Here is a 27,348-nt window from a genome sequence, read left to right on the forward strand (position 1 = left end):
GAGAATAATACTACATTGAGAAATTAAAAGAAATGAAACACTGGAAACCAATGAAAACAACCCTAAATATAGTCAGAGGAGCACGAACCATATCAAGTTTACACTTCTACAGTTAAATAAATCTTGATGGATGTAAGGAAGAAATACCTCAACAAATAATTTCTTAATTAGAAAGTATAATGTTTTGTAAAACAAATATATGACTCCAGCGCATCTATGATATACAAATAAGCAATTTAAAGCAGACTAATAGGTTGTATCCAAATATAGGGAAATATTTTATCTAAACACCTTAGGATTGCTGCCTAAGATGTTTCTCAAGTGGGATCTAAAGAAACTTTCTCTTGGTATCTAACTTATCAAACTGAGATTCTTAAAGTATGTATTGCAGAAGTAGATTTCATTGTTTAAGAATTTTTATCTTTCTTAAGTTCAGATATTGCTACATTTGTAGTTCTGGGGATATAAATACAAACCATGTTAACATCCTTTTGGTTTTGGACACCCACATATGTTTTTCTTTGTTAAGGTAGAATGTGTTCATTCCCAAATTGGTAGGCCTTCCTTCAAACAAGATCTTCTATGGAATAAAGTAACTTTGTCTTGTTTCTACACCTTTTACAAAGCTGACTAAGACCGACTGAATTAATAGTAACATGGCAAGAACAGATATGACCATAACAAATGGCAAAACCATTAGTTTAAAATTGATTCCATTTTTAAATTTTATAGTAATAAAAAGAAGAGATAACATTACGACTCTTGTAAAGTTGTGCAAAACCAACAATGACTAATTCTACATTTGTTGGCTAATGGGATGGTACAGCGACACATTTATCAAAATAAAAATGAGGTCCATATGCATACAAAATCAACTCTTTATCATAAGTATCATTAGAAACTATAGAGCCCCAAATGAACTCTTGAGGGTAAGGCTCTTAAAATAAAGAATAACATTTTAAGTGCATAGCTATTACAAACTCATTTGATATTCATTTTAATTGCCATGACTATAATGAATATACTTTGTATTCAAACAGATGTCACAAGTACTACTACAGAAGTTCCAATATAATTCAGTCTTAGTTAAGAACGAGTAAATGGATATTTAAAATTGAATGTTACCAGGAAGGAGGGAGAAAAAAAAAAAAAAAAAACAATTACAGCAAACATTAGCTCCTTAAAGCAGCAAATTAAAGATTTTTATTAAATTGTGTTCTTTCTTATTTGGACATACACAGAACATGATCAGACAGAAACCCTTGCTACACCAACTACTCCTTTTCCTTGCTTCAGCTGTTCTACACAGTAGCTCATCTGGGAAACAGAAATTGGGAGTATGAAGGATGACTCAGTCTGAAGGATGACTTTAGAAGGCTAAAATACACCGTATAACATTTAGAGACTGGTCTATGAAAAGGATTAATAAATACTACAATGCCAGTGTAGGTTAGCTGAAGGGGCAGGTAATCATATATGCCATTTTCTTTTAATTGGCCAAATTCTAATATTCCCTTTAATCTTCTTCAACATGGAGAACTGAAATCTTAAAGCCTAACAGGAGAGACCTTCACACTGCAAATTAAAGATGATGTTTTATGGGGCGCCTGGGTGGCTCAGTGGGTTAAGCCTCTGCCTTCAGCTCAGGTCATGATTTAAGAGTCCTGGGATCAAGCCCCGCATCAGGCTCTCTGCTCATCAGGGAGCCTGTTTCCCCCTCTCTCTTTGCCTGCCTCTATGCCTACTTCTGATCTCTCTGTGTCAAATAAATAAATAAAATCTTAAAAAAAAAAAAAAAAAGATGGTGTTTCTTAGTTCTTGGATCACAGACCTGCCAACGAATGGCTTTTTAAAAGCAAACATTCCTGGCCCCAACCAAGTTCTATCAAATGAGACTTCTAGGAGTATGGCCCTGGAATCAGCATTCTGACAAACCTAAACACTGGGACGCACACACTTGTTTAAAACAACTGCCTCAGGTAGGATGAATATTTAAAATTATGTACTTTCATTTTATTCTAATCAGCAAACATTTATTAAGCACTAATCTTCTGTGAATGAAAATTATATACATATACATGTACATACAGGCAAGCGGCATATGATATACTTATTTTCAAAGTACCATCTATTAAGTGCAATAATCATCTACAAAGGCCTGGAAACACAATGTCTGGAATCACAAGAAAATAATCTGCTATTGTGCAGATTAGCAATTAACTCATGATTCTAATTTAGTATTTATTCTCCCTGAAAAGGCGTCTGGAGATTGACAAGAAGTAGGTTTAGCTTATGAGTAGAAAATGTAACTGAAATCCTGTTTAAAAAATTTATCCTATTTTTCCTGATCTTTTAGAAACCCTCTGGTTTTGAAAAAGAGCGTCGGAAGGGTGTGAGGCCTCTTGGTGGCTGCGGGGAGGACGCGGAGGGCACCCAAGATGGAAGAGGGAAGGAATGCAGAGCAAGACCAGGGGCGCTAGAGGCAAACTCTTCTGCTTCCCTCCAACCTAATTCTCCTCGTGCCCAAACTGTAAATTGAACTTGTTTAGAAGTCACATTGTGTTTTGTAACCACCACAGCAAAATTCAAAAAGCAAGAGTTGACTTGGAGTCTATGAGAAGAATGGAAGAAAATAAAGTTGATGGTACCAAGTTATTTTTCTTTCTTTTTTTATTTTTATTTATTTATTTGTCAGAGAGAGAGAGAGAGAGAGAGAGAGCAAGCACATACAGACAGAGAGGCAGGAAGAGACAGAAAGAGAAGCAGGCTCCCTGCTGAGCAAGGAGCCTGATGTGGGACTCGATCCCAGGACGCTGGGATCATGACCTGAGCTGAAGGCAGCTGCTTAACCAACTGAGCCACCCAGGCGTCCCCCAAGTTATTTTTCTTGTCAGCAGTTTGCCCTCACCCTCATCCGCACCCCCATGACTGAAGACTAATCGACGGAGATCTTTGGAACACACCTCAGTAACGAGCATTCACTCATGAAACTTCGTGCCGACTAGTCAATGGAAGTTGTTAATTGCACCCAGTGCCCGGTGTGTACAATACACCCGGTGTATTCTCCATTATCCTTCGCTGACTTTTCCTGGCATGGAAAACAGGATCCAGTCAAAATGCAATGATGATGAGTGCAAGTGCAGGGGAGAACAGCTGGGTTGTAGGGCTTGGAAAGCTGTCCATGGCCCACGGCAGTGGTTTTCAAAGTCATTGCCTGGGAACTCATGTTATTAATTCATTCAGGCTGCTAGGGCAACGTACCAGCTTGGGGGGTGGGGAGGCTTATGCAACACACATTTGTGTCATGATTTTGGAGGCTGGAAGTCCAAGATCACGTTGCCAGCCATCTTGGTTTCTGGTGAGGGCTCTCGTCCTGGCTTGCACGTGGTTGCCTTCTCACTGGGTCCTCACGGGGGAGAGACAAACAGCTCACTTTTTGTCTTTTTTTTTTTTTTTAATGTATTTATTTGACAGAGAGAGATCACAAGCAGGCAGAGAGAGAGAGAGAAAGAGAGAGGAGGAAGCAGGCTCCCCACCGAGCAGGGAGCCCAATGCAGGACTCGATCCCAGGACCCTGAGATCACGACCCGAGCCAAAGGCAGAGGCTTTAACCCACTGAGCCACCCAGGCGCCCCTCACTTTTTGTCTTTTTCTAAGGCCACCTATCTCACCAGCTTTATGAACACATTTAACCTTAATTATCTTCTAAAAAGCCCTATCTCCAGACTTTCACTGACCCTCTTTCAACATCCTCAAATCGTCTTTCTGCCTCTTAGCACCACCTCAGCACCCCAGCCATGATCACCTACCTTTCCTCAAACAGCAGAAGCACTAATTGTCTGAACCAATCATGTCCACAATTTACAGATTTTACTTTCTTAGAGTCCATAGGTCACACTCATCTATCATTTCAGCACAAGGCTTTGCACATTAAAAGAACACTCAAATCTTTAAAATATTATAGACAATGTTTTATATAACTCTTCTTCATAAATATTCCACACCAGCATCGCCTCCAATCCAACACTGATTTAGGGGCAGCAAATAGACCCTTGGTCTGTGAATAGCATGATGTCACTTCTCAAGGTGCCCAATATTAAAAATAATCAATACACTCCTTGCTATTAGTGAAATCCTTATGGGCATCAAAACCTACAGTAAGCATTTAGTACATGACCCTATGAAATGCTCACTCACTTTGCAGTAGGCATTATGATCCCTATTTGAATGAAGAAGACACTGGCTCTTGAGGCTTAAGAGTCTCATTAACTCCACCAAAGTCACACCTGGAGAGCGGCAAGGCTGAAAAGTGTGCGCATTTGTTTTTCTGACTCGGAGTACATGCTTTATTTCTACATGCTCTGTTAGACTAGAGACTGAGGGATTTCATTTTCTGTCAACATCTTGAATCTGCTGCCAAGAAACCCAAAGCATATGGATCTCTTGGAAAAAATACTTCTAGTGTATCCTTTGGAAACTCTTTATTTTCTACACCCCAAACACACACACACACACAAACACACACACACACACACACACACACACCCCTCTAAGGCATCGCAAAAAAGAAGCCATCATGAAAAAAAAAATTAGGGCAAACTTGAGACAAGTAGATACTGTTAAATGACTATAGACAACAAAGAGCTCTAAATTTTATCGCCACTCTGCATGTTATTTACCGGCGGCAGCCTTTAGAATGCTTTTAGCTTTACGTTAAAGACAGCTGAACTCAGAAGGTATGACTTGAAAGTTCACAAGAGGCTCTGATACACGTTCGCCCAAAGCAAGGACGGATAATTAAGCATCAGAAACACTCAGACACACATACGTGCACCGAAAACTAGAAAAATCTGTAAGCTGAAAACAATGGAATTTTCTTTTGAAAATTGTACTTTCTTAGTTTCATTCCCCAGAAAAACCAAGTGATGGTTTGCTTTTTTTCACAGCTGCCTGCACTTTGGAGACTGGACTATAGGATAATAAGTCGCACCTGTTGGACTGTTTCGGCAATTCCGAGCACCAGCTGAGATCGTAATTAAAAGTAACACTCCATTCTCAGCCTACCTGGGGTGTTCAACAACCTCGACATCTTGCAGAAATAGGAGACGTACTGCTCGCAGTGCTCGGCGCTGCTGGTGACGGCGCTGATCTGGTCCATGGAGGCGCTGTACACGAGCTGTGTCACCGAGTACTTCTCTGGGCTGTAGCCCACCACCGTGGTCTGCATCTGCAAGTCGTGAGACACTATGGTCCACACTTTGTCCTCTGTGCAGAGAAAAACACCAGGAAAGGGTCATTAGTATGCATGCACTTCTTTGAGTGGAAGGAGATAATGGAGCCGCACTTCCCCTGAACTGGGGTAGTAGAACTGAGTTACGGATCTCCATCCTTTAGGCTCTGTCCTGCACGTTCTCCTTTATAGACAAAGCAGAAAGAAAGACTTTTTATTAAGAACAAATGCAAGGGCTGCCTGGGTGGCTCCATCTGTAGGTTAGGTGGCTGACTCTTGATTTCAGCTCCAGCCCTGATCTCAGAGTGGTGAGATCGAGCCCAGCATCGGGTTCCGCGTAGGGGGGGTGTGGGGCGGGGTGGGGGGTGGGGAGGTGGTCAGCTTCAGGATTCTCTCTCTCCCTCCCCCCTTCTCTTTAAAATAAATAAATAAATCTTTAAAAAAACAAACAAAAATACTAAATGCAAGATACCTCCTAAGCACAGGGAACAGCTTGTGTCTCTGGCTGCAGCCCTGAAAGCAAGGTTCACCATGTTCGGACTCCCTTCCCGATTCCCCCTAACCCATCACTCCGGTGCAACAGCATCTGCTTTCTGAAATGGACTGTGCTCTCTCCAGCCTCCGAATCTCTGTGTATGCTGTTTGCTCTGATCAGAATACGCACCCTCCTCTTGTCCACAAATGTCCCTTTCACCGTGACCTTTCAGATAAAATCGGACCCTGCCTTCTCTGTTACTGAAATGCTCTCTACGTGGGCAACAATACAAATGAGTAATTACCCTGATCCTTTGGACCCTGAAAATTTCAATGTGTGAAAAGGAAAAAGCGAATATAAGATTGATGAGGTTAAAGTATGACCCTACATACTCCTGAATTTGAATTAGAAACATCACTAGGAACCCATAATTTTTCTTTTTGAAAAAATGTAGACCTATGTCCTAGCTCCGTCCACTGGAAAAGGCCCCAAACAAGGACAACCTGTAGCATCATACTGTCAACACTCAATATGATTCTTCATTAAGAGAAACTGGGCTGTCGGGTGAAGTGACTGATTTCAGGGCGGGAAAGGCACGAGATAAGCCTGGAACATAATGTCGCACAGAAACAAATAAGCTATTGGCAACAGAGGGCAGTTGGAAAGCCCCAGGAATGGAGAAGGATGATTTTAACATCCTTAAGATTCTCCTGCGATGGAATAAAATACATCAGGGATGTTTAATTCCAGCAGTTCATTAAAATACAAAGAAAGGTTCAATCTTGGAACATGCCAAGGAACTAACTCGTTATTTTGGGTATCAGGAAATAAGAATGAAGAAACCAGCATTTGGCTGCCTTACCTGTAGGAACCGTCACGTAGCTCACGTTCTCTCTACGGAAATATTTCAACTCATAAATGAGGACTACGTGACGGGATTAGAGGACCATCATTTTGTAACTTCTAACAAGGAGGCTCCAAGCAATGGCTCTCCACAGCTGCTAATATAACCAGGAGTCAAACCGGAGCACATGAGCCTTGCGGCGGGAGGCTACAGCACGGCCTGGGAAGCAGTGTGCACAAAATCAAACGTGGATTTCACCAAGCTTAATGCCCCGACTGCCAGCTTCGAGGAAACATGCACTGAACATAGTGCATATTTGGGGGGAGGGGACTATGCTAAATGACCCTAAGGTCATTAGGTCTGCTGACCTAAGGAAAGGTCAGCAGAATCCGGGCCGTGTGAAATTCTACTAATTATACAATCTAGTTTTTTTCAACAAATGGATTACAAATTACAAGGGAACAGAGAGCACGAGAGAGCGCTGCAGATTAAAGGAGACTTTCTGAACTTGCCTCTCAAGCAGTTTTCCTTCTTTTAGGAAAGGGCAGCTCTCCTCTTCCAGCTGCTCCGGACAAAGCCATGGGGTCCCCACGACGTCCCCCCGTTTCTCCTACACTCCTCATCCAACCCATCTGTGAATCCTGTCTGCTCTACCCTCTCCGTGCAGAATCTGAGCACCCCTGACCCTCACCCCCCCACCCCGACTCCCTGCTCTGGTCAAAGCCCCTGCCTCCTCCTGCACCCATCGTACAAAACTTTGCAACCACCCACGGCATGGCCCGCTGCGCTCTCACACCTACCCTCCGCACACAGCCAAGCTGAGCCTCTGCAGACATAAGCCGAATTCGGACACTGTGCTCCAAGCCCTCTCGGGGCACAGGGCCTTGTTCCGAGTGAAAATCTAGTTGTTGAAACAGCTGCAGGCCCTCCGTGATCCAGCCCCTCCTGCCCTCCTCACCTCCCCCTCGCTCCTCCTCCCCCTCCGGCCACAGGGACCCCTGCCTTCCTCAGACCCCTCAGGCAGCCCCTCCTTGGAGCCTTGGCTCTCACTCTGGCTGGGAGATCCGCAGGCCCGCCCCTCCCCCTCCCGCTAGCTGCCCCCAGGCCCCTGTCCCCCCTGCCTGCCCCTCCCACCGCAGCTGATTTCTGTCTCCTCCACAGTACTCACCTCTCTCTGAGTGCTTGTTTTCCTTCTGTCCGGCTCCCCGGGTTAGAGGGGGAGAAGGCAGGGACTGTTTTCAATGCTGGAGGCGCGGTGCTTAGAACAGTAACCAGCATGTAACAGACCTTCGCGATTTATTAGTTTGAATTAAGAAAACATCAACAGAATACAAATCGTGATTTATTAGTTTGAATTAAGAAAACACCAACAGAATACAAATAACGCCATCTCGGAACATCCTGAATCATGCTGGTTCAAGTTCAGGCTTGGCCATGACCTTCCCGAGAGCCTGGACAAGCCACTTGGCTCCAGACTCGAGTTCCCTTTCCTGTGTTGAGCACGCCTGCCCCTCAGCATCCTTCTCACCCTGCCCTTCTTAACCAGCTAGAGCAAGTTCAACATGGTGCCCTTGTAGAAAGTAACACATTTTCCGTGAGATCATGATTTTCCACTTTCAACTTTGGCCTGATCAGAGGGTCTTCCTCAGCTCCTCGGAAACAGCAAAGCAACTACCGTGGGTTTTAGTAATTCTCTCTCTTTCGGGCGTGACACCTGACAACACCCAGGTTGTCATTTACACCGGACCTTCAAGTTTACTTTTCCCTAAGGCAAGATCCATTAATTAAATAAGGTGAGCTTCATCTCTTCTCTGTTAAACTCAGCCTCTGACAAAACATTTGAGAACTCATCACTATGTACCTTTTTAAATTTCAATTTTTTTTAAAGATTTTATTTATTTATTTGAGAAAGAGAGACGGTGAGAGAGAGCATGAGAGGGAAGAAGGTCAGAGGGAGAAGCAGACTCCCCATGGAGCTGGGAGCCCGATGCGGGACTCGATCTCGGGACTCCAGGATCATGACCTGAGCCAAAGGCAGTCACCCAACCAACTGAGTCACCCAGGCACCCTTAAATTTTAATTTTTTAAAAAGGTTTTTATGTATTTATTTGTCAGAGAGAGAGAAACTGAGCCACCAGGGGGAGGGGCAAGCAGAGGGAGAAGTAAAGGTAGGCTCCCTGCTGAGCAAGGAGCCCTATGTGGGACTCCGTCCCAAGACGCTGGGATCATGACCTGAGCCCAAGGCAGATGTTTAACCGATTGAGCCACTCAGGTGTCCTGTACTTACATTTTTTAAAAACAAAAACAAAAACAAATCCTCTTCAGGACCTCATCCGTGTCCTGTAGCAATATTCCAATGTTCCATAACTTCCATTCTTTAACTCATAATGAAATAGCATTCTACTCTGGCCCCTTTTAAAAGTATCACAGACCCCTTTTTCATTTACACAAAATAATGCGCATAAGGGCAAACATTAATTAAGCAAGTAAAATAAAATGGTCACCTATAAAGGTCTCTGTCAATGACTTAAAAAAGTATTAAACCAATTTGTTAAAACTGATGAGTCTCTAACATTTCCGTCCTAGTGACTGCCTGGCCCCGAAGCCCAGACCCATGCGTTTTAGCACACACCTTTCAGTATCAATCTTTAGGGCACCATCTTCTTTATATTCATTTTATAGCCCATTTCCTCATTCGACAAACACTGCTGAGTATCCACTACATGAAAGATAGGGATTTAGGTACTAGGGAAGCCACAGAGAAAAAAAAAAATTCTCAAATTTTGCCATTTACACTCTTGTATTATAATGGGGGGATAAACAGATAATAAGTAAAAAATTAAAATATATGTAGGTAGCCACTGATAATGGTGAGAATAATTACTACAGGGAATGGAAGAAGAGGTTGGGTGTAGACTGAATTCTTTTTTTAATTGAAGCATAATTGATATGCGATATCCTATTAGTTTCAGGTATACATCGTAGTGATTTGATATTTTTATACATTGTGAAATGATCCCCACGACAAGTCAAGTTACCATCTGTCACTGTACTCATTATAATATTATTGACTATATTCCCCATGCTGTACATTACCACCCCATGATTTATTTACTTTATAGCTGGAAGTTTGTAGCTCTTCATTCCCTTCAACTATCTTGCCCATCATCCAACCCCTCCCCATCCAGTAAACGAGTTTGTTTCTTGAATCTGTGAATCGGTTTCTGTTTTGTGTGTTTTTTAGATTCCACAGGAGTGATGTCACACAAGTGAAATCACATGGTATTTGTCTTTCTTTGTCTGATTACATTATTTTTTTGGTTAGTAGTCTGATTACGTTTTTAAACAGAGAGTAAACTATAACAGTCTTCACTCACCAAGTGATGTCTTAAATGAATAAAGTCGCTGTCCATCAAGCCACATGAATGTCCGGGGAAAAGTATTCCAGACAGGGAAAGTGCAACTGAAAACATTCTAATTTGGGATATTCTGGTATTGTTTAGGTCCACAAGGAGGCCAGTGCGTGAGGAAGGAGAGAATAGTAGAAATTACAGTCTCAGGACGAACAGGGATGGTTATGTGTGAGATGGGAAGCCCTTGGCATTGGAAGGTCTGAAACAAGTTAATGTAGCACGCTTGAACTTATTCTCTACCCACTATTCTTTATTTCAATAAAGCTATAACTCAAGAAAGCTTAAAGAAAGAATACACACACACCCCCATATATATGTATATAAACATTTAAAACTTTTTACAGGATTGTGGCATTATAAAAGGTAATATGTAAACTCTATTTTAGTGGCATAAGGCAGTTGCTATTGATGCATCTTGCAAATTATTTTTTAATGCTTGCATGTTGCATATGAGCCATTAAATCTTAAGTGACTACTGGATATTAACAATTCTGCAGATATCCGCCATCTAGAAAAGTTATACTATAAAAATGTTCCTTTGCTAGTCTCATTTAGCATTAGGATCAATAGCATTAGAAACATGCTAGCATATTTCCTTATGCTAGTATTTCCTTTGCTAGTGAAAAATTAAGAATCTTATTCCCATATCGGTAATGTGCTAATATAATCTATGTTACCAGATATGTGTATAATGCAAATAGAAACTACTAGGTACGACAAATTCTAAATTTCTGCCATAGTTCCATCTTCACGAAGAACTGATAAACTAGTGTATTTCAAATATTCTTTGGATTAGTGCGCTATCAAGTGCTTTCTGTGATTACTGGGAGTTCAGCATCTGTCTGATCATGCATCCCATATTTAAAAACTGTCACACTGTACAATGTTTTCAATACAGATGATTTAATTGTATTTTTCAAATGCTGGGACACATATGGAGCGTACTGTGGAAACGGATCCTTCTGCGAGGCAATAAACAGGGTCTTCAAGATTACCCTGCTTAGCTGTGCTGACATGAGCACATCAGAAAGGTCCCTCTGTGGCCTCTACCAGTGACCCTGAGTCCTTATCCTATCTGTAATTCTCAAGTAATTCACTTCATGAGAATTCAGTTCTCTGTAAGGCTGGGGTTCTGACCAGGAACTGATAAATTCAGGAAATGACCAGTGAAAAAAAGCAAAGAATAACTCCTCCCAGGACGAAACCAGTTTCTTTATCATGTATATATGGCCGTTCTGGCTCTGTTCCATGTTATCCCTATATACTCTGAAGTTCACCTTATAGAGCGTATTTCAATAAAAGTCCAATCTGAGCTGAATCTGGTGGGGAAAAAGGGTATGTGTCCCACACATCTGCAAATGCATCTAAGTGTTTCTGATTTTCAAACCACATCACTGTACTGGCTGAGGACCAATCTGTTAATCTGAGAGCTTTTTTCCCTCACCTGTATTCATATAGCTCTGAAATAATCTTTTAAAAAAGAATAATTATTGACTATCTAAATTTAAATTGGCATATAATGCATCTTAGAGGGGCACAGCAAACAACTGCTTTCCATCCAATTTCCTTGAAAGCTCTACTGCCTATTATAGCTACTCTTCAGGAATGACTTTGGGTTTCTCACTCCTAGAGTAATACAATGGGGAGCGAACTATATGCATCACCCAAGATTTTCCATATTGCATGTAAATCTTAGGATGGATAAAAGTAGTGGATTCAGTTGTATACCTCCTTAAATCTCTCCTCCCAAACTGCATTCCACTAACTGCTTTCTGTGGTCATAGAAGTCTCAATGGCTATTATCCTGGTTCCATCAATCAGAGATTGAGCATTAACTACGAGCAAGACGCGAGCAAGGATCTCCAACGAACTGTGACAGCATTAATAAGAATTTCTTTTGCAAAACTTAAACTTTGCAGCCTCATAGGAACGCATATCCGAAGGAAGAAGGATCTGTCTGGAAATCTCATCAGTCTTCCAAGTTGGAAGACCAGATCATTATTTTGTTTAGAAGCCTTCCTCCATCAGTATAATCCTACTGACATAATTTAAATGATTAGGAACTTGGTGTCCCATTTTCCTCCCCCAACAGACACCACGTGAGCAGGACAAGCTTGTGCGGAGCCCAGCCCCCAGTACCCCCGAAGCCACGGCACAATGGCGGGCCGTGGAGGCGTGAACAATTCATCACGTGGGCTCTGTGTGCCGCCCGGGCAGCATAAGCAGCTCAAACCACGTGTCGAGAAATAAGGTATGCAAAGCAGATGGGGCCTCTGCAGGAAGCACCAAGGAAGCGAGCGGAAAGTACAGATGATGTTCTGCAGGTGGTGGAAAGTGTTGATTATTTTCATGCTCACGGTTCCAGCCCGAAGACGGATGACAAATCGAGCGCTGCGAACTTGTATAAATAACGGCGGATCATTCTCGCCCACCCGAAGAACAGTCTGGAGCTTGTTTGTGTCTTTTTCCTGAGAAGGCATTAGCTATTTTCGGGGAAGAAGGTTATTTGTTAATGTTTTTGTTCCTTTGTAGGGATGTTAAAATTCTTTTGCGATTCGGCTGGAGTATTGACTGCATTTATGTCAATACTTAGACAAGCTAATCTTCTCTCCCCTTCCCTGTCACACCGGGTAGAGATGCAGTGCCTGTGTGTCTGACAGTCAGGAGTCCGTCTCTGTGGCAACTAGGAGTCTTCTGCTCCACATGGCAAGGAAATGCGACACTTCCCTTCTTGTTGCTTGTAACTGAACGGAGGAGATTCGGGTCCCAGTTCCAACCTGGGGCTAAGTAAATGTCCTCCAGGATCGGAGACTGGCCATTCCTGTGCACTTTTAAAGATAACACCTCCTGTTCGTTGAAAAGTACCTTGAACATACTGCACACACTAGGTTAAAAAAGATCACTTCAAATAATAACTCCCCCAACACGGGTCTCTACCTGTTGCTGGGCTGTGACAAGCAGCCCTGTCAGGGGACCCAGCTGCCTCCTGGGTCTTCAGGGTGCCTCTCCCAGGTCTCGGAACTAACTCCTTCACTTCTCTTGAGTCTTGACTGGAATCTCACTGAGACCTGCCCTGCCTGCTTTATTCAAACCTACCACCCACAGGGCCCCTTAACCTTTCCCATCCCTTGTCCTGTAGCACATACTGCCTCACAAACACAGTGACTTGTTTGTGATGATTATTTTCTGCTGTCTCTCTCCCCCATCACCTTCCTCAGAGACTACAAACTCCACCATGTTGGAGAATTTTTTTTTTTTTAATAACTTTTTTACTGGTAAATCTCAAATTCTTAGCATAGTGCCTAGGAGTCTGCAGAAGTTCAATAGTGTGCTAATTATATACCGTATTCCTTTCTTCATTTAGCTTCCAACAAGCCTCTATCTCTATCGTCATCAGTGATTCCTGTAAAGTACCCGTTTGAAGTAGATAGTTCATGGAGTTATAGCTTACACCAGAGAGCTCTACAATATTAAGCTTCAAAAAAAATAAAAATCCACATTTAGAAAGTCTTTATAGGTGAAGCCATCAATGTGATATTTGAAATTATAGAGGACTGGTATTGTACTTGCAATATTTACACGATATTAAACTGCAATGACTTTTAAAAGAGCAACATAAAAAATAGATCTAAGGTGCAATGAGCATCTTAAAACCATCACCGTTTCTTTCCAGGCTGAACGGTAAGAGAGTAAGAGTTCTGCGCTCTGTACGTGGATGCCTCCTTCCCCGGAAAGAGTGTCGGAAGCAGAGGAGGTCTCATTAATGAACAATGTGCACTGTTCTAGGCCCTGGGCACATGAGGATGAATAATGGTCACTGAAAGCCACCAAAGAGCCAGTGGGAGGAGGTTCATAAAATAAGCAATTACAGTACAAGCCAAAAATGTAACTGCTAGGAAGCCTGGGTGGCTCAGTTGGTTAAGCGTCTGCCTTGGGCTTGGGTCATGATCCCAGGGTCCTGGGGTTGAGTCCCACATTGGGCTCTCTGCTCAGCAGGGAGCCTGCCTCTCCCTCTGCTTGTGCTCTGACAAATAAATACAGAAAATCTTAAAAAAAAAAAAAAAAAAAAGTAACTGCTAATTTTCAGGCAACTGCCAGAATAATTCAAGCAATAAGATTTACTCTATAAAATCTAAACCCATTTACAACCTACACCAAGTTCTTTAACGTATGTAACACTTTAACATTCTCTAGTGTTATATTTTATATGTATTTTATTGTTGGGGAATTTTATTTTCTGCTAGTACTTAGTTGAAACCTACCTTGTAACAGGCTAACTTGAGAAATGACACTGTTTCTGAAGTTTCTATCTAAAAAGCTTTGATGTAGCAGAAAACATACAAGTGGAAATGACAGTTTGATTTGCTATTCACAGAACAGAATCTTAACAAATGGCCCTTCCTTTCATGTTGACCCAAGCTCACACCACTGTCTGCTCCCTGAAATTTTGGGAAATCAAACATATCCTAGCAGTTTCCCTCTTTAAGGGCTAGAAGGGCCATGGTGTAAGCAACTTCCCATTAGAAGATTTGGGGCCCTTCTTCTCTTCTAACCCAAGCATGGGGCTTAATTTAAGAAAGAAAGAAAGAAGGAAAGAGAAAAAATGTGATACAGATAACATTTATCACCTTAGAAGAAAATCCCCAAATAATCACGCCCTCTAAGTATTTAATTTTCCCCATTAACTCCGTTTCTATTCCCTGAAGCAGCCCCCATTGTGAGGACCATTAGCAAGACAGTCTGACAGATTAAGTTCCTTGGTAAGGATAATTAGCTAGAAATAACTTTTTAGGGAAAGGAACCCTTAACATATCAGAGTTAACATATTCAAAGGGACTAAAATTGGTGTTCTCACTTTAATTTTAACAGAAGTACAAACGCTTTTGGTGATTTCACTTTTTAAAAATGATTCTCTGTGGAGCTTCCTAAATCCTAGGTTGAGTCTCGTCGTGCAGCAAATTCTGCCCCGGGCCAGGAGCGCTGCTGCCTGCCCAAGCACATCTCAGTCCATCAGGGTTCGGATGTTAAGCACTTGGCAGAATACACTGCCCAAGCCCCAGTACCAAGTTCAAGTTAGATGTCCATCCATCTCCGTCAGCTCCCCTAAAAATCTATGTTTACCAGTGGCTTCGCGTTTCTCGTATCATACCTGCAATTTTTTTTTTTTTTTTTTTTTTTTTTTTTTTTGGTAGCCACAACCTTGTTAGGTCAGCGAGGGCAAAGAAGGCATCACTGTCATTGCTTAATCCTTATTTATTGTCTAACAGAGCACCTGACACAGGTGCTCAGTATGAAGTCATACTGGGCATGATAAAGTTAATTCATATATGGGGACCCATGACATGGAGGCTGCCCGGACATGAAACAACTGGGGAAACTGAACACCATATTTAAAGTTAGTTATGACTGTTTTTCAGCTATGATAATATGATTGTAGATATGCTTTTTGAAAAAGAACCATGATCTTTAATAGATACAGGCTAAAATACCACGGAGGTCTGGGACTTGCTTGCAAGTATTCCATGATGGGAGGGACAGAGACCAGTCAAACAACATCAGTTATCAGTGGCGACTTTGAAGCTGCGTAATGGGCACCCAGGACTCTGTATGGTGGTCTCATGTTGGATAGATTTGCAGGCTGATCACTCAGCAGAGAAAACACATGCTTCAAACATTAACCAAGGGATGATTACAATTTGTATTCATTTTATGTAGGGATTTTAAAGCTTATTTCTTAATCTTGAATGAGGGAATGGCTATCTCACGAGTATTCCCATGACTTATTATCATTCACCCTCAATTTTTAGAAAATGGGAAATGGTTAACATAATTAATGTACAATTGTCAAATATGATTTAGATGCAGTGGGTATTTATTTTGGAAACATAGTAATGAGGGGGAGGGGTGGAGAGAGACTGCAAGTGCACACAGGAGGAAGGAAGACAGACAGACAGGGAAAGGGCAGAAAGTGGAGAGAAAAGAGACGGGGGGCATTTTACAGCGTGCAGAACATGCTCCGAGCTAGACAAGGTGAGGTGAAGGCAGGCGGATCATCTGAGAGAGGACCTGGCGAGGACCGGAGACTCTGGCCCACCTCCTTGTTATACAGTCCTCAATGCTCATTACAGTCTTAAATGGGTAGAAGAATCAGAATAAGATTAATATTTCACAGAATTTACATAAAATGCACACATGTGCATCCATAAATGAGGTCTTCCTCAAACACGGCTGTGCTGATTTGTTGACACACTGTCTCCGGCCACTGCTGGCTCACAAAACCTGAGTATTCACGCTGCGGCCCTTTATGGAGGAAGGATACTGACCCCTCCACCAAAGTGACAGGCGAGAAAGGAGGAAGAAAAAGGAATGTGGGAACCTCCTAGAACGAAGCTGACAGATGACACGTCCAAAGGAGTGACCAAGCAAGGGGACAAATCAGGACTTAACATGCCCAAGCCTGGGGTCTGTTCCTGTTTCCTGCATGCAGAAAGAATGTTAATCAAAGTATAAACTTTGACAAATCTCTGCAATTTTTTGTACAGGTCTGCTTAAATTCTCCAATTTAGTTATTTCCTCTACTGCTGTGAGCATAAGGTTGTTGTCGAATACAACTCAGAAACACTCTCAAGGTATTACCTGATACATGTGAACCCAAGTGAACCTACTGTACTGGGCTGAAGAGTTGTTCTCACAAAATTCCTATCTACCCAGAACGTGTAAATGTGACCTTATTGAAAAATAGGCTCTTTGCGATATAATCAAGCTTAGGAGAGTCCAACTGAATTAGGATGGGTCCAAATCCAATGACTGGTGTCCTCTAAAATGGGGAACGTGGACACACAGACACAACACCATGTGACAATGAGACAGACTTTGGAATAAGGTAACTACAAGCCACGGAACACCAAAGACTACAACAGCCAGAAGATGGAAGAAGTAAGAAGAAGTTTCTTTTGAGCCCTCAGAGGGCACACGACCCTGAGGCCACCTTGATATCAGATCTACGGCCTCCAAGACTATGAGAAAACCAATTTCTCTTGTTTTCAGACACCCACCCATTTGAGGGGTCCTTGGTTACAGCTATCAGTCACCTCTTTGTGCTGTGCAAGTGTTTAACACCCTTTCTGTATTCTGGGTAAAAGAGGCAAGCAGTGGAGGCACCTTTACCACATTGCCTTATCTGTGGACAGTTCATTTCATCCAGCGTGGTGCTAAACTCAGGAAAAAGACAGAGCTGATATCCTTCACAAGCTCACAGCCTGGGACTTGTGCACTGATAACCAGTCTATGATGTTGCGGATGCTTCCAGATGGGACACTGAGTGGAAAGGGTGTGCTTTATGCACAGTGCCGATCTGCAGGGACCGAGCTCTTAGGCAACCACAATCACCCCACAGGGGCTTGCTATGCCTCTTGCCTCCTCTGCTGACACAGTTAATGATCTTTAGAATTCCTCTCTCCCAGTCCATGATGCATTTGGTTTCCCGCACTGCCTCTCACCTCCGCACCATCCTAGGGAGGGCCTAGTAATTCTGGTATTTGCCTGAGCTACTGTTCCTAGTAATGCTGAGGACTGGAAAGCCTTGGGTATTATTCCAGAACAAATTCCACATTGGACCACCTGGTGTCATTGGCTGGGGCAGGACACGGGTACTTAGCGAAGGGCCTGAAGCCCGTTGCCTCAAGGCCTGGAAGAAATAATCATTAGATCCCCGGACAAATACTTCTGAACTGCCATTAAAAGTCAAGTTTGCAAATTAGAAGTTCCCACTTTTGCAGAGAACAGCCCCAACTGTTTAATAAGGAATGCGGGATCTGTGGGGGTGGTGGTGGTGGAGGGGTGTGTGTGTGTGTGTGTGTGTGTGTGTGTACGGGTGCGGAATGAAAGGGGATTTAAATCTGGGAAAGAACCTTCTCTGAGATGAGCTTGTATTGGTAAGTATTTCCTAGCTAACTCCTACGGCAGCAGTGGGCGTCACCCAAGTGCATCTGTTCCCTCACTCATTCATTCACTCACTCACTCATTCATTCACTCACTCACCCATTCAATAAACATGCCCCCGCTTACTCTGGACCCTAGCCCATAAGCTTGTTCCTGGTGAATACTACAGACCTGGCCTTGACCTCCAGAGACTGTAACAGAGATAACATAGAAAAAAATAAAAAATAAAAACTCAATGGGAGAGGCAGGAGATTTGAATCAACAGTCAGTCATGTTCAACATTCCTAGGAAGGACGGCGTCAGAATGGGCCGGGGGCAGCCTCGGATCAACTGATACTTCAACAGGCCCTAAAAGATGAAAGAGCTGGGGTGGGAGGGGGAGCCTGGGGGGGGAGCCTGGGGGCAAGGGCCGAGGGGGGGCAATTGCAGGGAGATGTAGCCAATGGTCCACAGGTTCTAAGGTGAAAAAGAACTCGGTGGGCTCAGGAAGCAGACCCAGCTGACCAAGGCGGGGTGGGGGGGTCAGGCTGGGGAGCCCCTCTGTGCAGGGTGAGGTCCTGAGGGAGGTGTAAGGCAGGACAGAAAGCGTGGAAAGAGTCCATTCAGGGAAGCAACAGAATCCAATTTCTGTTTTTAACAGATCACTCTGGCTGTTATTGGAAGAGCAGGTTAGAGTCGATGAGATGGGAGCAGAGAGGGAATGTAGAGCCTGAATGAAGATGATGGTTCCAAGAATTAGCGTGCTGGCAAGGGAAACACGGTGAATGAGTTTCAGATACATTTGATAGAAAAAATAGAAATTATTTTTTAAAAAGATTTTATTTATTTGCCAGAGAGAGAGAGAGACAGAGACAGAACATGAGCGCACACAAGCAGGGGGAGGGCAGGCAGAACAGGCAGAGGGAGAAGGAGGCTCCCGGCTGAGCGGGGACCCAGCTATGGGGCTCGATCCCAGGACCCTGGGATCATGGCCTGAGCTGAAAGCAGATCCTTCCCTGACTGAGCCACCCAGGCATCCCCCAAAATAGAAATTATTGAGAGGAGAGAGGGAGAGGGGGAGAGAGAGAGAGAGGGGGAGGGTGAGATGTAGCAGGATGACTGTCAGCCAGCTTTCTGGCTTAAACAACAGGTAAATTGAAGAACATGTTTTTGCTGGTGGAGTGATCGAAAGTTCCATTTTTAAAAAGCCATACTTGAGGTGCTCAAGAAACAGTTAATGCTTCTATCAAGTAAACAATTAGATATCAACATCTGGGGCATAGAAGGAAGGTCCCAGCTGGAGATGTGGCTGTCTGTATGGAAGCAGGTCGCCTGTATCCCGTGCCGTGGAAACTAATGAGGTAAGTGAGGGCGAATGTTTAGAAAGAGCAAGACGAGTCCAGGACAAGGCTTGGGGACTCGGGCGGTCAGAGGCTTCAAGGGAGACTGAGGTCAAGGGGATCTTGCGAGAGTCGAACAGCCAGACGGGGCTTGTCCGTAGTCCGCGCTCTCTCTCTACCTGCTCGACTCCAGCCTCAGCAACTTCTGAGGAGGGTCTCAGGACAGGTGAGAAGGCAGAAAGGTAAGCCCACCGCAAGAGCCATTCAGGTAAAGTGCTGTGCGCTCCAATGATCGAGCGCTGGCGGTAATTGGAAAAGCACCGGAGGAACGAGATAAGGCTGCAAGTTATTAAGATGAAGAAGACCCTTCAGCAGATCATTTGCTTCCATCGAATACATTATTTCAGACAAGAGGATGCACATCAGTAGGGAATATTTCAAGCCACCTACAGTTTCTAAGTGTCCCTATAAAAATCGGGAAACTTTTTTAATTCCTAAGTATGACGTACGTATCGGGTAGAGTGATATTCATGCCCAGACCCACATCGCATTTCCAAAAACGATGCTCCTTTGGAGACGGGAAAATAAGGCCTAACAATATAATTGCACGCATAGATTGGTGAATCATTTGAAAGCTAAGGTTAAGAGATCAGGGTTCCCGAGTCCCAGAGTTCAGATGAGGATGTGTAACAAGCGTCCTGACCGTGGCCGTCAGGGGAGAGTGTCCTGCAGGTTAAGGAGAAGGAAAGATGACGGGCATATTTACAATCCTGGATTTCAAGAGACTCAGGGGAACTTCTCTCAGATCCGACGTTGCTCCCTCCGCTGGCTTCCTGCCAACCACGTGGCAGCTCCTTGTTCTCCCCAAGTCCTGGATCTGCACACCATGCAGACGTGGGGCCGGGGTCGGGGTGTGTGTGTGGCTGTTTCTACTCTGTCTCTTTCGCACCCCAATCTCCTTTCTGCCATTTTCTCTTTTTGTTTTCTCTCCACATTTGTTTTCTTCTTCTCTCCTCTCTCTCTTTTTCACACCCCGTTGACAGAAAGGTTTCCTTATTTCCATCCTTGTTGTGTGGCAAGAATTGGCTTTTTTAATCAGATTCTTTCTCACTCAAAAGCACACTTTAATCTGTGTTGAATGTGATAAAACCTAGCTTGAGAAGTTCGGAAAAAAAAAAAAAAAAAAAAAAAAACGTTTCTTCTTTTAAAATTGCTCTTTTGCTAAGAGTTTCTAAAAGCCTAATTTGAGGCTCAAAAGTGAGTACTAAGTCTCGGCTCCAGTGATCGGAGTGCTCTCCCTTCCCTGGGACACGAGGACCTAGTGACAAGCCTTGCTGAATGCCGTGGCAAGTGCAGAGGAGGAATGGAGAGGGGAATGGCCTAGAAAGGAAACACATCAGATGGCATTTCAAAGCATAGCCTTGCTCCAGGCGCATCACTAAGAAATCCTTATACCTGATGTGGGTTAATGTATACTAGGTAGTTAAGCCGCTCATCCAAGGCCACCTTTAAGCTCCAGAAAACCTTGCTCACTGGGTCATTTGGTGAGATGTGGGATTTGATCGTCAGAGTACAGGTAGGGACCTCTCTCGCCACCAGAAAAGCCACTGACAGCTCTGGAAGTGGTCTTCGGGAGGGAGACACCAGGGGCCGGCAGATCCTCTTGCCTCATGACAGAGCGGTTTGGAAGGTGGTAATAAAGTAACCCTTTAACGTGTCTAAAGCAATCCTTCTGTCTCTCATTGTGAAAAAGGGGATTATCACAGTACCTGCTTGATGGGAAAATGCATGAAAACACTTTCGAGAGAAGCAGTCACAGACCAAGCACTCACTAAGTGCCAGCAACTTGTGGTTTTAGGCCCTCTTCTTCCTTTGTCAGTCTCCAAATTCTGAAGAAACAGGGATATCGAAGCAGGATACATAGCAAGTAGTGTGAGGCAAAAGTGATAAAGTCACCATCTTCATAAACTCTGACATCTTGGTCTTCCAGAATGCCTTAGCTCATATAGTGGGACTCTATGCAGAAACATGACAGCAGGCACAAAAGCTAACACCAGTATTATTTATAAACCTAGTTTCCAGCAAATTTCCCATTTAATCCTAATGCAACTTTACACGATATGTCCTTTCAAGTTAGTAGTTTACAACTGAGGAAGTAGAAGGTTTGACGACAAAATAATCTCCCCGAGATCACTCTGCTTTGTTGCAGCAGGAGTACGGACCCGGGTCTTCTGACCACAGAGTCTGAAGGTAAACGGAACGACTGAAGTTAATAACGGAGACGTGCCCCTTATCCTGAGATACACTTCCAAGACCTCTCAGAGGAAGGAGAGCGAGTCATTTGCCATGTTCCTGGGCTCCCCTGGGCTTCAATTTCCTCATCCTGTAGATGAGGCCGTATATACTAGATGATCTATAAGATTCCTTCTATCTCCGAAACTCTATGGCTCTATTATCCAGCCGTGGAGATAATCAGCATGTGGAAGAAGATCAGAGGGAAGGCTCCCAGAAACCAGACAGTGATTATTTTATCCTTTCCCTAAAATTAGAATGTCTGCTGCCTTCTGCATTTCTCCTAAGTAAAAGTTATTCTGCAAGGTTGCCTCAAGGGCAATGTTTGTTTTGCTAGGACTGCAAAAAACTGAAAATATTTTGGCCATAATGCTCGGTATGATGTCATTTTAATGGAAATAATGTTTTGAGAGGGGTTTAATCTCTTCTCCAAGTCTTTGCGTTGTATCCTGCAGCTATGCAATATGTGAACTACGGGAAGGACTCTCACCTTCGTAGCAATGGGGTGCGACCGTTTGGAAGGGTTTCTCTAGAACAGCAGATTATTTTAACTTGAAGTAACCCTTGATCAAAGATTAGACTGTTCATTTGTCTTCGGGGCCAAGGCCCGGAGAAGTTAGGAAGGGCGTAATGGAAATTTCACAGTGGCTGGAGAAGTTTATCCTCCAAATCTTGTTAAGCATTTTATTTCAGTTCCCATGAAAATGTGGATTTGTGGTCAAATGATTTGTTTCAGATACCATTTTTATTTTTTAGGCAGTGAAATGTAAAGGGCGATACAGTTTGAGAATGTTGAGAAAAAGGTGGTAAGTTTAGTAACATGAGTAAAGTGTCATGGGACATTTCATAGAATTAAGGCTGCTTGAAAAATGTAGCAAAGTAGGAAGAAGGAAATGAATTACACACAGACTCATCACCTGTAAACAGAAAACAACCACTTTTAATTAGTGGTTCCTAATGTTCCATGTCTGGATACTACACAGAATGTCATAATTATACCATGGATGCCATTTGGTAGTTGTTTTTGGCTTAGCAAAACCCAATGGCTTATTTTAAAAAATTTTTTTCTAAAGGTTTATTTTTAACTAGAATTACCTTTATAATACTGGCATTAGAGAGGGGCACCTGGTGACTCAGTCAGTTAAGCCTCTGCCTTCGGCTCAGGTCATGATCCTAGGGTCCTGGGATGGAGCCCCGAGTTGGGCTCCCTGCTCAGCAGGGAGACTGTGTCTCCCTCTATCCCCACCCCTTCTCGTGTTCTATCTCTTGCTACCTCTCTCTCTCTCAATAAATAAATAAATAAATAAACTTTTAAAAAAGTAATGGTGTTAGAGTATTGAAGTAATATACAAAAATATTCTTTCTAGCTAATCTTTTTTTATTCATTCACATATTCATTCACTTGTGTATCAAATATTCATTGCCCAAGAGGAGAAGGTACACTTGGCCGTACTGAAGATACAAGTCTCAATCAAGACACAGTCTCTGCGCACACAGTCCTCACAGTTCCGGGCAGCAATAATTGTACCGTATCCCGTCGGGAAAAGAAACTGTGATGGTCGGAGGGCCCACAGGAGGAAAAGCTAACTTAGGCATTTTTGACAATGACGGTCTGCTAATGGTTTTCATAAAGGATGATACTGACTGTACTTTTTGGAATGTATCAGTCAATCACACGAAAAGACTTGATTAGATCAGAGGTGGGATTTCAGGCAAAGAGGATTTGCAAACGCCCTGAGCTGCCAGTAGTCTACTTTTCTTGTGCCTGAGAGGGCGACAGTTTGCCTGGTTAGAGAGGACCAGCCGCATGGACAGGGGCAATTCCTTGAGCACCCGATATGCTGGTGGGCACTATCTCCACGATTGTTGGGGAACCAGTGAAGGATTCAAGCAGAATAAAACATGATCGAGTTTATGTTTTGGCACGATTATTCTGCTAACTTTGGGGAGAATTTGATCGTAAGCGTACAGACCAAAATTAGGGAACCAATAAACATAAATGAAAAGAGAAGGACCTTAAGTAAGAAAATGACATCAAAAAGGGAGAAAAGGGAGATTAAATTGGAAGATACTGTTAGGAGCTGAACTGTGTCCCTTTAAAATTCATATGCTAAAGCCCTAACCCCTGGGGCCTCAGAATGTGCCTGTAGTTGGAGACAGGGCCTTCCAAGACTTACATAATTAAGGCAAAATGAGGTCATACAGGTGGGCCCTAATCCAATAGGGCTGGTGTCCTTGTGAGAAGAGAAGAAGACACCATCATGTGCACATCCCAAGACAAGACCACGCAGGGACACGGAGGGAAGGCAGCCATCAGCAAGCCAGGGAGAGAGGCCTCAGAAGATTCCAACCCTGCTGGCCCCTTGGCCACGGGCTTCCAGCCTCAGAACTGTGAGCAGGTGACTCTGCCCTTCTAGTTGCTCAGTCCGAGGTATTTTGTTATTGTGGCCTAAGCAAACTAAGAGAGATACTAAGGAAACAGAAGTGAAAGTACTTGTTGACTAAGTGGATGTTTGCAGTAAAGCGGGAGGGGAGAGACAAGAAAACTTAGAGGGTTCTGATTTGGATGACAGGTGAAGAGAGATGCCTTTCGCCCACACGGGCAATGCAGGGTTGCAGTGGCTGGGGCGTTCAGATTGGCCAATGAGAGTCAGAGGAGCTATGGCGTTTTCGGGAAGAGATGGTCAGCATGGCATTCAAAATACAACATGCAGCTCGGGGGAGGGGTACAGATTTGCTGTTCTCCCTCACTGAAACTCTTTCCTTTCAGATATTTGCATGTCCCAATCCCTTATTTAAAAATAAGGGCTCAGCTCACACGTCATCCCACCAGGGAGGCCTCCCCGGACCTTTCTATCTAAAACATCACTTCCTATCACCAACGCTCACCTCCCTTGATTTATCTTAATAATACCTACCACCCTTGGGTCCTTACATATTTCTTTTTTTTTTAATTTTTTTAAAAGATTTTATTTATTTATTTGACAGAGAGAAATCACAAGTAGATGGAGAGGCAGGCGGAGAGAGAGAGAGAGAGAGAGAGAAGCAGGCTCCCTGCTGAGCAGAGAGCCCGATGCGGGACTCGATCCCAGGACCCCAAGATCATGACCTGAGCCGAAGGCAGTGGCTTAACCCACTGAGCCACCCAGGCGCCCCGGGTCCTTACATATTTCATTCATCAACAGAATCCTTAGTATCTGGAACAGTGTGTGACACATTACAGGTGACCGATAACTTTTTAATGAATCACCGCCCCCAGACGAGGAGGAGACGAGAGGAAGGAGGGAAGTGGAGATGCCAACAGGCCGCCACCTGCTTTCGTACGACCCACAGAGTCATGTGCCTGGTTAGAGAGGACCAGCCGCATGGACAGGGGCAGTTCCTTGAGCACCCGATATGCTGGTGGTCACTATCTCCACGATTCCGGAGCATGGAATTGGAAGGATCATGAGTTGCGTATATTACTGCCAATGTCCTAGCTGTTTGGGGGCATGATGGGTTTGCAGGCCCTTATTATATTGTTATTAAATGAAAGGTGATTAGTTAGTGACGGATAATGAGGGTGTGACCAGGGATTATGATTGATCTAATGCTGTGTGTGTGTGTGTGTTGGGGGTGGTGTGTGCATGCCAAGTTCCACCAAACTTGACCTCAAGTTTCTGCACTTTTAAGAACCAGCTGTGTGATTTTGGGACATTTACTTTAGTTCTCTAGACATTTACTTCTTTAACAAAATACAGAGTAAGGATTTGATCATTTCTAAGGAGCCACTCAATTCTAAAGGTCTGTGGTTTTACCAAATAAGGTGGTAGTGAGATTTGTTTCCAGTTCACCGTAGAGGCAAATGTTGAACAGAAATAAATGGATCATTTAAAACATTAGGTTTTGATGGCCAAACATGCACTTAGGGATTCAAAAGCCAATCACCCCCTCCACGAAGTAATCCACCTACCCACTTATGATGCGGAGTGGTGTTCTCGATTTAATTGCTAGCTGCTGCATTCTTTTTGTAGCATCCCTACAATTAAAGAAGCTTTAAAGTAAGGCAATGAACCAGTAAAAATGTCTCAAACATGAGTAAGTGATGAGGCCCCTGTCTACAGAACAGCTGCTTGCCAGCACTTGTCATGAGGTCCCGTGAGTTACTGAGGCCATCCCGTAGATCCCATAAATGTCAGTTGCCTGAAGAAGCTCAGAGCGTCTCTCTTGAAGCACCGGGCTGGCCCAGCTGGCCCTCCATTATTGCCTGGTGCTATGATGTGGGGAAAGAACATAATGGCACATCTGATTGCCTTGGTTCTAATTACTGTATCAATACAGAGAAGAAAGTAACTTACGGATTGATGATTTTCTTGGGTAGCCAAGAATTAAAACCTAGGGCAGTATTTTTTTTTTTATACATTTAAATACTCAAATCTTTGGGATACTATAGCTCGAAGGGGTGAGGAAGAGGCACTCTTGTTGATGGATTCCAGTACATCTGTTTCCACTATAGCTTCTTGTTTGAGAATGATCTCCTCATAGATGGCCTTTTGAGATATTTGTCTAGACTGCCCCAGTGATCTGGTTATGGCTGACTGTCCTGAGAAGAGAATCCTGACCCACGCAGGGTCAAGTTGATTGTCTCCAGATATGGACTGTCTTCAGATATGGAGTTGGGTTCTGGAAACAATAACTAGTCTCTACTAGTTGAGACTCTATCTCAACTCTCATACTCTATCTAGTTGAGTATGTTGGTTTTTAAGTCCTTATACTGGGTCTGGTTGTAGCTCTGGTCCTTGGTAAGCACACCGGAGTCCTTATAAAATATTCCTCTTTTCCTTTAGGTAGTGTGACTGGCTCCCTTAGACTAAGGAGGCTCTATATATATCTAGTGACTCTCTGGTTTCTCTTTCTCCTTTCAATGAAGAAAGTCTGAGACTCTACAAGGTAGTCCTACAGTTTATAAAATAATCCCATGTTTTGATTCAGAAATAGCTCTGAGTAACTCATTATTTTCCACATTACCATTATGGTACATTTATGGTTGGATGTGAGTTTAAATTTGACTACTTCAAAGTCTCATTTTATAAATAAGAAAACAGAGGCCCAGGAAGGCAAACTAATTTGTCCATAGTCTCACAGTTACTTAGAAAGCAAAGAAATACAGTTTAAGGCTTCTTATACATTCTGATATATAGACATTCGAATAATGCTGTTTTCTCCTCTAATTCTTCCATGAAGGGGAAGAAACACAAAAAAGGACTGTAAGATAATTACAAACAAAACCTACAGTCCAGATATATTGAGTTCTCTATCACGAGGTTCCACATGAAATACCACTAAGACTTATGTCTTTAAAAGTCTTTCTTATCTTCAAGAGCGAGGTGGACAGTGAAGAATGTACTGGCAACATTTCGCCATGTATCAATCAGTCTTCACTGTTGGTTTTAGATGAATCATTCTTCAATGGAACACTTGCAAGTCTGTACGTCTGGCTCTGCACAGTCCACGTTCGAACATAGAGTTTAGGGATTTTTAGGATTACACAGAGTCCAAACTGTATCAAGTTAAAAGACGAAGCTGAGAAATTTGTTGTTGTTGTTGTTGATTTTCTAGTTCTTTTTTTTTTCTTTTATTTATTTTCAGCATAACAGTATTCATTATTTTTGCACCCCACCCAGTGCTCCATGCAATCCGTGCCCTCTCTAAAACCCACCACCTGGTTCCCCCAACCTCCCACCCCCCACCCCTTCAAACCCTCAGATTGTTTTTCAGAGTCCATAGTCTCTCATGGTTCACCTCCCCTTCCAATTTCCCCCAGCTCCCTTCTCCTTTCTAACTCCCCATGTCCT

The 27,348-nt window shown here is 43.3% G+C and overlaps 1 protein-coding gene across 1 annotated transcript in view; it reads right to left on the bottom strand.

Annotated features, from left to right (window-relative positions):
* Nucleotides 1-27,348, bottom strand: part of CNTNAP2 (contactin associated protein 2) — a 1,946,973-nt gene that overhangs the window by 643,497 nt on the left and 1,276,128 nt on the right. Inside the window, exon 13 of the mRNA XM_059396202.1 lies at nucleotides 5,065-5,265. Coding sequence (XP_059252185.1) covers nucleotides 5,065-5,265 — 201 coding nt within the window. The remainder of the gene's footprint in view (nucleotides 1-5,064; nucleotides 5,266-27,348) is intronic.

The sequence above is a fragment of the Mustela nigripes genome, chromosome 4, assembly GCF_022355385.1.
Source record: "Mustela nigripes isolate SB6536 chromosome 4, MUSNIG.SB6536, whole genome shotgun sequence".
Lineage (NCBI taxonomy): Eukaryota > Metazoa > Chordata > Mammalia > Carnivora > Mustelidae > Mustela > Mustela nigripes.